Source organism: Apteryx rowi, unplaced genomic scaffold (assembly GCF_003343035.1).
Source record: "Apteryx rowi isolate R43461 unplaced genomic scaffold, aptRow1 scaffold_188, whole genome shotgun sequence".
Classification (NCBI taxonomy): Eukaryota; Metazoa; Chordata; class Aves; order Apterygiformes; family Apterygidae; genus Apteryx; species Apteryx rowi.
The window spans coordinates 32,469-45,733 of NW_020448174.1; the positions used below are offsets into that span (position 1 = coordinate 32,469).

The following is a 13,265-nucleotide window of genomic DNA, read 5'->3' on the forward strand; positions in this document are numbered from 1 at the left end:
CTAGGGAGACACATTGTTCCCAGATATCTTAAAGGTGATTATTCCTTATCATGTGTGCTATAGCCAGCTACTCTTCCTTGCATTTATCATTAAAAATCTTCATGCCATCTTCCTAACTGTGAAGGAGAGCTATCTATCATCAGTTTGCATGATAAAGGTGTAACATGGATTTGAAGATATTATACAGAAGTAGGCATATTTTTTTTATCTACTGAATAGATACAGTCTGATCAGTATTCTTCAAACATTTATTTTTTTAGTAAGTCCAATCAGATGGACATATTTTGTGTAATTTTTTCCTAAGCTTCCAGTGACACTTTGAGTGATACAAGTAGTAGCTTGTAAGTTAAGAATGCAAAGCATATCATTTGCAGTCAATTGCAGCATCTGGATTTGGAAGCAAAATGCTTTCAAATAAGTAGTGTGCTAATAACCAGCTAGGATTTGCAGACTTGTTTTAATTTTTACTTTTGTTGTGCAGATAACATTGAAGTGGCTTATCTAAAGACCCTGACCAAGGACGATATCATACAGTTCTACAAGGTAAGTTAGTCATGTAGTTAAAGTATTATTCACAAAGAGATGTATATGTACTAGGTATTACTTGTGTGAACTATGAGAGTATATACTTATGCTTGTTGTAGGTAGGTAATACGATTGATGCACATACCTTAATAATCATTTTGTTTACTGAATCTTCCTTAGTTTAATGGAAACTAGCATAAGGCAAGAATGGTGGAAAGGGATTTTTTTTTTTCCCTTCTTACCAGCTGTTGTTCTCTTCTTGTCTCATTTATCTTTCCTTTGTGAATAGAAATTATGCTTCTATGTGACTTTCTGACCCAGTTTAGCGAAGGTTGCAAATTTATTCTTTTTTTTTCCTTGAACCAGTAGATGATTCAGCATATTTTGTCTGCATGAACTGTGAATGAAAAAGATATTTTTAAAGCTTTCCACACTGCAAATCAATACATTTCTTGTTCCTCTTATGCAGAACAAAGGAACAACATAATGATGCAATAATCATATATTGCAGCTCAGTGTGAAATTGTTAGATAGATGTCTAATATGAGCAGCTGAAATACTGGGACAGGCGGGAGGAAGTGGTTCACTAAAAAAAAAAAATTAATTGGGCCTTATTCTTTCTGTTTTGCACCAAATTTCAAATGCAGTGATAATTCAGAGTGTTGCAAAGTGGTGTTTTACTACTTCTGGAGCAGCTAATAGTTCAGGGAAATACTGTGGAAAAATACTGTGGCTGCCTTTGGAACTTTGTATGGAAAAATTTCTACCCATGAAGAAGCATGGTGTGTGTATGTGTCTGGGGGGGTATATACAATATGTGTGTGTGTGTGCGTATTATATATGCACGCATATAGTAATGGTGTATATATACACATATAGTTATATGTACATATACATATGTGTACCTATATAGTTGTGTGTGTGAATGTCTTCAAAATTGTTTCTCTTTCGTACTCTGTCTTTGTCCTTTTCACTAGCCAGGGTCATTCTCATATAACCTTCTATTTTGAGATTTAATCTTCCTGTTAAAACGGGTTACAACTTAAATGGCACAGTGAACACTAATGTTTTTCAGAGTATGATAACATGGGGGAAGATGTGCAGCAGATATAAACTTAGTAAATGGAATTTCAGTAGCTGTTGTTTAATAACTGATAATTTGAACAAGTATCCACATTCTGTTTTTGTAGGTATCTACTCTTACTGTTTTGTTTTTTATATATATATGTGCTAATGCAAAATGCATGATTATCCAGTGTTGCAGAGCAGAAATAATTGGCTGGGTGGGTGAACTGGTCCAGCTGTGTTTAATATTTGTGTTCAGGGTGATGTGCTTCCAGAAGGCTAGTAGGGTTTGGAAACTGCAGAGATTTTGGTTGCATACCTGATATTGCAACAGTTAATGGCTTCATTTCTGTTATTTCTGGGATTTTTTTGTGTACCAAATGCTACATGAATTTCTTAGGCAACTTGGTTCTAAAATGATTCAAATAACTGTATGGGTGATCTTTAATAATATTTTAAGGGACATTCCAAAATTTGCCCTCATTTTAAAACTTAAAATTTAATTGCTGTCATCCTTTTACTGTTTTATAAACATAATCTGTGAGTGTTACCCCACACCTGAAAGAATTGATAATGTTGTCTACTGTAGGTGCTGTTAGCAATAGATGCTCCCAGGAGACACAAGGTATCAGTACATGTCCTTGCAAGGGAAATGGATTCCTGTAAGTATTGTACTGAATATAATATTTAATCAATTCCTGTTCAAGCAGTCATAGTTAAAGACAGCCATGTTACATGGTATAAATACAATGCACTGCATATATAACTTTTAGAGGAAAAAATACTTCTTTATAGGTTTTCTTCACATGGGTGCTTCAAAATTTTTAATTGACATTCGTGGCCAAGTTTTTCAGCCTTCCTGAAATATACTGATGTTAAAATGATATATCTTAAAATGTAGTGCTTCTTTTCTCAAGAGGATATTTTAAAATAAACATAAAACATTCCTGCTGGGGAAAAACAAAATTAAGATTTGTGGTATCAATGTAATTTATTTATTTTTTCCTGACAAACAGTGAATGTCTGCAAGTTATTATTCAAACACCTTCAAAAAAACCCCCCTAAGAATATCAAATATATTTAAACTTGAGAAAGTCAAAGTTTATTTAGGCTTTATTTTCAAGTAATCTAGATTAGTTGTGCATTGTAAACCATGTTACTCCGTTCTAAAGTTCAAGAAGGAAAACTTTAAAAATGTTTATGTTTTAATGTAAATAAACTAAGAGGAAAAACTTCTATGCTGTTTTGTGCAGATTTTTCACCAGTTTATAATGGACCTAAATTCCAGTGTGTAACTTGTTGTAAAACCAAGGATGGTAACGGTTTGTCTGTAGAATAGAAAGAAGCAGATACTTGTGTGCCTGTCATGAGACTCCCCCCAGTGTCAGAATGACTGATTTTATGGTACCATGGAAGTCACAATTCTGCAGCTGTGTAAGGAAGACTTATTTTAAAAATATCTGACCAGTTTTCATGACTGATCATAGCTGAGCAGAAATAGCTCTAATACTTTGCCTAGCTAGAGAAAACATTTTTAAAATGTAAAAACTAAATTCCCAGAATGGCTTGTGCTTGGAAGGATAACTTCCTGAGAGGAGGGTGAGTATGGGAGATGGGCTAAAAACTGGCAACTCTACAGACATTATAGCAGGGTATTCTGTCCTGCTCTCTCCACACATTCCCCAGCACCAAAGCATTTAATCTGGTGTGTGGCCTCTTTCCTGCCATCACAAGGAAATGGGTACTTTCATGCATTTCCAGTGAATCCTAATAAGCATTCTTGGAAACAAATGCAGGTGCTCAGCCTCTAAAGAATAACACACAGGAGGATGTCTAAAAGTCTTCTGGAGAAGAACCCTTCTTCATGGAGGCAGATGCACCGTTTCCCCTAAGAGTGGAAAAAGAGTGGAAGCAGGAGAGTAGAGAATGGGGATTTAGGAAGGAGAAACACTTGAACTCCCCGTGTGAGTGTCAGGGTTGAAATTTGAGGATGAAAGTAAAAGGGAGGCTTAAGGAATTTAAGACTAGGAATTCTGTGGGACAGGGAGACTGAATGCAAGGAAAAGTTTGGGGTGGTCTGGAGTTAGGGGATGCATGGGGACAGGCAGGGAAGGTTGGGGGTCGCTAAAGAGTTTGGTACATGGGGTATCCCACCCTGCCTTCATAGGTGTATCCTACCAGAAAATTCTAGTATAATTCTAGAAAATGTTGTGAATACGGATGTGCTATTGTTGCATTGCCATTGTTGCATATACCATGGGCATTTACTACTGTTCACATAATTTGTACTGAAAAACAGTTCAAGTATTCATTGCTCAGTGAATTAGCAGTTTTTTATTTCTACGTTCTCTTTGTGTGCAAGTAAAATGAATAAAAGCCACTACTCCTCAACACATGGTCTCAAGTCAAATCTTGGATTAGTCTATTTGAATTTCTAAAGACAACTGTGGAGGTCAAGTCAAAATCTTCAGAAAATGTTATTTATAGATATAATAAAATTAATAATCTGTACTTTCTGTACATATCTGTCTTATAAGAGTTCATATGTATACGGTATTAATTAAATTATGGTCCTAAATTAATTTTGATAATGTTAAATAGGCCCCGTTGTTGGAGAATTTCCATGCCAAAATGATGTGAACCTGGCACCAGCACCACCACTACCACAGGTAAAACTGCAGTAGCATTGAAGGAACTGTAGTAGCATTAAAGAAAAGGTTATAGGGAGAAAGTACAAACTTCTTTAAATTCATACTGGTGCAGGTTGATGTTTCAGCTCTTTTACACGTGCGTTGTCATCCTCAATAATGGCAGGTTTTTTCCTGACTTTTTTTTTTTTTCTTTTTAACTTGAATAGTCTCTCCTGTTGCCTTTGTTCCTATTATTCCATTGAAATAAAAGCTAATGGAAATAAGTAACTCTACTGAGTATCTACACTATGGAATAAAGTGCAGCTAATTATTGTATGAAAATACTGAGTGTATATGATAGGATGTATTACGTGCCAAGAGAAGGCTGCATATGCATCAACAAATTTATCATCTTTGTTTAAAAAAAAAAAAAAAAAAAAGCCGGTCTTTATCCTAAGGCCTGAAATACTAATGCAAATTCCTGTCATTGTGTTACCTGTGGAGGAAGCAATTTGCCAACTTCTATTCACACAAGTATTACAGATTTCACTGTGATGCTTTGTGTGTGAGTGGAGATAATAGCTAATAGCACGGGGCCCTTACTGAACCTTAAATGAATTTGCTTGGAAGGATGGTAACATTTGTGCCAATAGGTAATTACCTATGTTCTTCTTCCCTTTTTAAAAAATGTTATTTTGAAATAATCACAGTGGAAGTATAATAACTCGTCAAACTGCTACTGTTTTTATGATCTTAACGCTGGCATTCAAAGGATAGCTGATATGTTCTGAAATAGAATTCATAAATGAAAAGGCAAAGTAGTTGAACTTTGTATTTACTGAATACTTGCCATTATTAATAATGCAATTACTGCATTATAGATACTGTTGTAAATTGTCCAGAGTAAATACAAAACCATGTACTTCCTAAGCAATAAAACTATATTTTAGAAGATTCCATAATAATGAATGGGGATCACTTATACTGCAGAAAAGAGAACAAGAAAGATGTGTTTATGTGTGGCTGTAGCAAAAGTTAAATCTTAAAGTGAGGATTTTCCCACTTTTCTGATTCAAGATATTGAGCAGACTTTTTCTTGCATACGCTTCTTTGCAGCCAAGTGTGATTGAAAATATGACAGAATTCAAGCGCAGTCTGCCACTCTTTCCACTGGTGAAACCACATATCAATTTCATGGCTGCAAAACTGTGAAGAACCCCAATGGATGAAGAAATGCAAATGATCAGTACTGACATGATTTTAAGGGATTTCATGATGAACAAAATTATTAAAGATTATTAGGATAAATGGTTCTGTCCATTATGAAAATCCCAAATATGTTCTTGGTTCATTCAACATTAACTGTGTGTTAGGGATAGAGAGTATAGAAAAATCAGTTGTGGTCATGTGTCATTTATATTACAGAAAGCCTGTTGAAAACCAAAATCAACTGAAACAATAAAAAACTTGTAGATGCAGTATATTTTTAAAATAGTATATCCCTTTAAATTTTCATTTTGATAAGCCTCCAGAATAAACAAATTTTGCTTGTAATATCCATATCCTTCTTGAAAAACACCATTTAGTAGCCCAATAATAATCTTACTGGGGGCCGAAAGGGGGAGAAAAGTAGGTCCTTTGGGGTTGGGGGTCAACAATTTTTCATAAAAAGAGAGACTTTCACGTTTTTGGAAAGTGACATGTTGAATGATACTTTTTTAATTGATCCTTAATGCAACCAACATATTTTCTATTTAAGTTTTATGAAGACCAACGGGGTAAACAGGAAATTTGACAACACAGTAATAAGTGAGGGAATTGTCTTAACAAGAGTAACTGAAGATACTGGCATGATTTTAATCTTTCTATACAAACTTTGGGACATTTTATATTCAAACTAGTAAAATGCTGGAAAAGCTTTGTTAGTCCATCTTATTTCTGTTACCAGAAGTGTTGTCCTAGTCTCCTGATATTGTAAACATCCTGTTCAGTTTGTCAGGGTTACTCTGAATTGTTGCCATTTGGTGTATAAAATATTTTATTTGATGTCATTCTTGTTTTCCGTTGCTCATACATTATGAAAGTTCTCCATCGGCACATTTTGCCTTATTTGTTATTAGGTCTCGGTCCAGCAAAGCACTTACTAGTGCAAATAACTTTAAGCGCGCATTAGTTCTTGACTTAAGAACAGATGAAGTCAAATCCGGGGCCCTTTAATGAATCAGTGGAGTTCTTGCAATACGTCTGTGTGAGTCCTGTTTGTGCCCGCAGCCAGCGTTGGGGACGGTGCAGGACCTGGCTGGCAGTACTGCTACAGCACACTACTTGCTTCAGGTTACATCACAAGATGTTGCTTCCCAGTTCTTTTAAGAAGGCTGCGCAAAACTGAGAAAGATCAAGAATTATGTTGAAATATTATACGTATATATTTCATAATTTAGTAAAAATGGTAAAACAATATATTATGTCTAGTCTTCACTGAGCTGCTCGCTTCTGCCGATTATTGTTCTGCTTGAGACAGCAAATCAGGATAAAGTCTTCAAACAGAAAAAGGTAAGGGAGCATCTTAGTAATTACTAACCTCTTTTACATTTTAATGCATATAATTAACTGTCGTTATTCAGACAGGATAGAGTATGCAAAGCACTGAAGATACAAAACCTGCTCATGTGAGCCTTTACTCTCAGGGGTGTTGCTGAGAGTTTGCTTCCTATTAAAAGAACCTGAAACTAAGGGCCCTGATCTCACATGCGTGGTGTCTTCCCTCAGGATCCTGGTATCTTCGATAGGGCTGTTCTTGTCATCGCAATCAGTGTTCTCATTTACACCGATTCTGAAGCCAATTTAAATGGGCACTTGACAGGATTAGGGCTTTTCTTTGTGTTTCTATGAGAGTCTCTTTTAATTGAGTAAATACAGTGCATTTAAAAGTTGTTTCAAAGGTTAACAATACATATATTTCAACATCTTTTTAATAAATTTGATGCTAGTTTGTGATGTAACCTGTTGCCAGTGAAGGCCACTAACATTTTTTGTAGCCTAAGGAAAAAATTTTAGGCATAGTATAAACAAAAACAGTACTGGGGTCTCTGTTCACCACATTTTTCATGGATCCTTCACATGTAATGGGCTTTTTACCCTCTTGCATTTGCTTTTGTTTATAATTTTCTTTTAGTAAAAGTATTTGTATTATATATATTAAAAGTTCTGACAACATATTATAAAAATATATATTTTGGGACTTAGTATTTAAACATACCACTCTTATGGTGAATAAAATGAAATTGCTTCTGTCATATGTAAAAATAAATATATATATATATTCATGAAAGTACGATGAACTCTAATTTTAACAAATTATATGAATAAATTGGAACTACAGTGCATTTAACACAAACTCACAAATCGTGTTTTCCAGAGGAAAAATGTAGAATTTTAAAATTCTGTGAGGGGATAAGGAAACCCATGCTTTAATTGCTTTTAAGTGTTCTCCAGCATTTTACAGTTTCTGAGTTTGATATAGCAGTAAATTTTGATAAACTCAGGCATACTAATGGGTTCATTTTAATGGATCCAAAGCTGCAGTGTCTACAAGCAATAAAAAACTACCTAGAATACACTGTAATTCAGTTTTAGTGCTTGTTAATTAGTTTATGTAAGAAACCATAAATTATTATTACATAACTGTAATTTTGCAAGTGCTATTTTGAGCAGTTTATGTGGAATTGGGTGCATGTGACACAGCCAGTATGACAGAGTGCTAGAGTTATTCTGTTTACAATAAACAATCTGAATTTAACCTTTGGAGTTCTTAATTTGTTTTATTTTAACTTTTTGCATACTGGTAATGTTACATCTATCAGCCTGTGCATTTTTTATCATTATTTTTAATCATGAATTGCTAAGCCGCAGTTGCTTGGACTAGTTAGGCTGGATAAGACTGCTGTATAGTGTTTCTGTTCACTCCTTGGAAGTTTCAGAGGACAGTTGCTTCCCTGTGTGACACCCCACGTCTTGTAGACAGATCAGCTTTGTTGCTGAGTGTATGAGAATTTTATAAAATAAAGGTGGACAGGATTTTTTTTTTTTTTAATTATCAAATCTAAAATTCAGAGCATCCCTGCAGTCTAACTTAAACTTACTCAGTGCAGCTTTACAGCGTTTGCTTTTGAGAAATTATTTTCTCTGGTAGTTTTCTTTGTTTTACGCACACCACAAGATTACTTTCAGAAAGCTTAGCAATAAATATGATTGTTAGGACGGTCGATAGTGTGAACTCTGGCAGCCTAAAGTTATAAATGAGCCTGCGCTTCTGCTGTTGTAATGGGGCTCCTTGAAGTAGCATCTTACTTTTGGCAAGGTAAAAAAAAAGAATGATTTTGTCCCTGGCGTTGGGAAGAGTGGTTGGAAATCTCAGCAGAGGAATAAAATGCCTGGCATACTCAGCTAGGAAATGATTTGTCCCTAACATTAGGGCTCTCTTTCTCCCCTCTGATTGTTAGGGATGGTATAAATCTTGAAACATTGGCTTTATTATCTTTTGCAAAAAATCAAGCTACCCAGATTTGCTTAGTCAGATTGTCACTGTTAGCCGTAGAGATAGCTGAGCTTTTTCAGGATGTCATTTAAGTGCTTAGGCTTGAACAGTTCTTGCTAATAATGTGTTCCACAGTGTAAATATGTGTTGTGTGGAAAAAGCATTACCTACCTTTTTAAATTCATTTATTATTTTCTAGCTCTTGTTATAACACGAGATCAGCGGAATATTAGTCTACCTTCTCTCTACCATTTAACTGTTTGATATGCTTTTGTTACAGCTCCATTGTAAAGTGCAAAATCCTAATCTACATCTTTCTTCATATGTTTTTGCCCTGTTTTTTCTATAGCTGACCATTGAACTGATACTATTGTCAACAGTGATGCCTGGGTCCTTTCCTTCAGCTGACAGTAATTTGTTATCCAACAAATCCAAAATCCAACTCTGAAATACTTATTTTCAAGTCAGTTTATTATTGTTACTGCATGGCACAAAACACAAGGTACCTCCTATACTATTTTGAAGGAAGGAAGAGATCAGGGACTCAGGCACCTTTCTTAACTTTCATGTAATTTTATAAGAAGCCTTGCCTATGTAGATTCTGCTGGAAGACTTTTATCTGAAACATTTCAGAGTGCACATACTATTTGAAGAAGATGCTCATGAGTTAGAGCATGTGTTGTTGGTAAAATACAATATCAATAGTATGTGAAATCTGAATTAGAAATCAAAAGAAGAAAGTACGTATAAGGCCAAGGGCCCAGCAGAACTGGAAAATGTCACAACGAAACCAACTTACTTGAGCTCAAGCATCTAAATAGAATCAAATATTTAAAATATTTACAATTTTTTAAATTAATACTTTTAAGCCTCTTCAAGGCTATTAACTAAAAGCAAAACACATTAAAGGATGTAGACACTCCAGTGCTGAGCATTTTTTATCTTTTAGGAATCCCTCTTCTGTGATGCAATGCAAAATCCTGAACTAGAGCCCTTGCCTGTTTGTGCAATGCATGAGCAAAGATATGCACCTCCGAGTTGGTATGTTGAGCAAGGAGCTGACTAGGCTAGCCGGTGGGACACTCCAGTGAGAGGGGTGCAAGTTTAAATTCTGCTTCTTTCTGAGGACCTTTCTGTGCATTAGAAAGACATGCTGAAGTCTTGTGCTTCAAATTTCCCTTACAGCTTTTCCCTATCTGCTAGGCTTCCCTTTCAAGAAGGGAGCTAGAAGTTGTGGTGCTCTTCTAGTGACTGCCAAAATTATGTGAACTTTTCACTGAAGTAGCAGCTGGAACTCAGGACCCTCTTCCAACACGCACACATGCACACACACACATGCGTGCACACACACAACTGGATGTCCCTGGTACATCCAGGCTCATATATGCACGTATTCTGGTACTGAACACTTACTCTGCAAAATCAGAATAGGAGGGAACAAGGTGGGTCCCCAGCCTCCGTTACTGCTCTCCTGGGAGGTGGGGAAATGGCCTAGAGAAAATCCTAGCAGAAGAAGGAACCGAATCCATTTTTTCTGTAACTTGCACTAACCATTGAGCTGTGGTGTAGAAGAATGTGCTTTTTATGTGGAAATCTGATGTAAAGGATGAGCTCCTGTGATGAGAGAGGTAGAAGAATACCTGCTTGTGAACCCCAAGGAGATGTAGGTGGGAGACAAATACTAACATACTCAACATTGTTAAGGCCGAGTCATTTCAGGGCACGTGCAAAAATGGTATTCAGGGAAATCTAATATAGCAAATGTGGGTGCATACAAATGTTAGTGACAGCTGAGTGTGGGCTTTGAAGATCTAAATTTTCGATGCAATGCCTTTTAGTGGACACAGCTCTTAAAATGTGCTTTATAGCTATTAAAGCGATGTGCTTGACAAGGAAATGCTGGAGCTGGTTTAAAACATCAGGAACTTGTAAACATTTCACAGCAGTATTGCTCAGAAATGGTTCACTTGGTATTTTTCAAACTTTTCAACTTGCTTTGGAATGAAATAAATTTAGCTTGATAGAGGTTTCAACCCAAGTGAATATTTGCACATGAGTGTAAAAGCCAGGAAGGGTCACAATAGATTGATACCTGCAACTTGGAGTCAGTGAGCTCTCAAACAGTTTAGCATTTCCCTACTTTATCTCTTTGTCATTACAGTAACTTTTAGCCCGGTAATACTTGTGCATTTCAAGCCTCCTGCAGTCCTGGAAAAAAGTGTTTCTCAAGAACACTTAATCCAAATAAAATTCTGTGTTTCAATGGTGAGATAGCAGTATCATTCACTGGTGTTAAGGCTGAAACTTAAAGAATCAAAAAAAATCTGTGCCAATAATAATTCCCCAATTTGCAGATTTGATTAATATTTATTTCCAGATAAAATTTTAGGAAAAAAAGTAATTGTGATAATTTTGCAGCATTGAATGTGTTTTAGGAAGACAATAGTCTGTACTTATAACTGGATCAGGCATCTCCACAAGCTGATCGTTTAATTTTAATACTCCTTGTGTCGTCTTCAAAGGCAGAGGCAACTGCTGTTCATCTCTCGCTACGTGCAGGTCTCTGTGACCCAGGAGAGATGACCAGGCTACTCCCATTGTCATGTCAGCTAAAAGTGTCATTGATGGTGTCCCGTTAGCACGTGGACCAGGTGTGGGCTGCACGCATGTTCTAGGATATTTTTTCCATGATTAGAATTTATCTGGATGGAGCCTGGTAAGTTTTACCCATCAAATTATACAAAGATGACACCTAGAATATGTCTAAGCCTGGAGAGCCACACTGGACTGCCACTGAAGCTCAGCAAAGTGGGTGGTTTAAGCAAGTAGAACTATTTTGGAAAGAATCTGAAAACAGGTGCTACTCAGCCACAACAGGAGACTGAACTGATCTGCTGTTGTATGTGCAATATGACTTACACTGCTGTGAATAACCTAATAAATATGTACATTATGCAGCCTTTTCCTGGAAGTATGCATATTTACGAGTGGAATAGCTTGTAGGCTCTGTGTAGCTTGAAGGATGCATATACAAAGAATGCTTGTAGTCTGGATTTCCCACTTGAACGTAAATGTCAATAATCATTAAAGTGTTATGAATGTTAAAATACAGAAGATTGTATTAAGCTCAATGTATACAAAATGTAGAGTGAGCTGGGGTGCTTGCCCACACCGTGAGCCGCATAATGAAAATAATTTTGAAATGGAAGATAATGCATATAAGTTGAAAGCAACTAGTTGCATGCCATTTTGCACTTCTTGTCTGATATCATGTCCATTTGTCACGTCATTATGTATAAATTCCTGTGAAAAGGGGTCATGTGTTATGTTTGTAAGCTATCAATGCACAACTGTGGCACTGTATAGCTAATATTAGGCTGTTTAAAAGTTGTATTAAGTAACAGAGAGTGTAATACAAGACCTGCTTTCAGGACACGTTCAGTATCTGAACAGCCTACGTTTCTTTGAGCTTTGAAAGCAACAAATAGGTAGCAGAATCTCTCATTACTTCTATTAACACTACATTGTCTACTAAACAGGAAAAAAAAAATGCAGTTAAGATCATTTGGACATTAAATCCTAACTAAATATTTAAACTGGCCTGACTACTTGGAGTAAATGTGTTGCCCTGTAGTATCTTGGTAGCCCTAGATTATGGAATATTTATATTTTACAATGGTTTTGGCATAAGCTGTGACCAATCATTTAAAATAACTTGAAATGCTTTTGGGACAGCTTAATAATCCTGGTACTCTTGTAACACATTCAGTTTGTTTTTTTTTCAAATTGAGATCCAGATTAGCATCTGTCATGCACAGAAAGAACATTAAATCCAGGCAAAATCCTACTGGTTTCAGACTTTGCTGGATTGAGATTTATTTTAGCATTGGTATCACAGAGATCTTGGTAACAGAGATCCCAAAGGGGCTGCCTTGCTCTTCCACAGGAGTCACCGTACACCATCTAAATTTGTAAAGTATAAATTTACAATATAACTAACACTTTTTTCTTAAGCTAAAGTAAATAATACACCTTCTCAAAACTGTGTGGAAAGATTTGTGTGTGATTGCCCAGCAACTCAGGAAGAATTGTTTAGAAAATTAACTGCAACATAAAATTAAAGCTGTGTAGATTTATGCGTACAATTAAATAAGGCTGTAAGGGATAGTACAGTCAGTAAGCTTGAACTGTTATTACTTATTCTGCCGGCAATTTCTGGTTCACTGAAGATGCTGAGGTGCCTTCATATGTGATGCTGGAAATGTCCTGGCAACAGCAGTGTGCACAGTCCTGGGCAGACTGTCGGTAGACTCACTGGTACTGCAAGAGATGCTGCACGACTTGGAGAGACGTCATGAGAACAGATAGCACTGTGGTATCCACAGACTGCGAGCAGCTCTTCCAGACAAAAAGAGCTGAATTTGTAATATTTCTTCCTGGTTCTCAAAGTACAGGAATGGCTAAAGGGATCAGGAGAGAGAAGGGTTACCCATTTTCGCTGGCCCCTT

The 13,265-nt window shown here is 36.2% G+C and overlaps 1 protein-coding gene across 3 annotated transcripts in view; it reads left to right on the forward strand.

The window, feature by feature from the left end:
• Positions 1-8,019, forward strand: part of LOC112964179 (insulin-degrading enzyme) — a 36,875-nt gene extending 28,856 nt beyond the window's left edge. For all 3 annotated transcript variants that reach the window (XM_026061929.1, XM_026061928.1, XM_026061927.1), the window contains 4 exons: positions 482-543; positions 2,180-2,252; positions 4,192-4,259; positions 5,337-8,019. In XM_026061929.1, the coding sequence (XP_025917714.1) occupies positions 482-543; positions 2,180-2,252; positions 4,192-4,259; positions 5,337-5,432 (299 nt within the window). In that variant the 3' untranslated portion in view covers positions 5,433-8,019. The remainder of the gene's footprint in view (positions 1-481; positions 544-2,179; positions 2,253-4,191; positions 4,260-5,336) is intronic.
• The last annotated feature ends 5,246 nt before the right edge of the window (positions 8,020-13,265 follow it).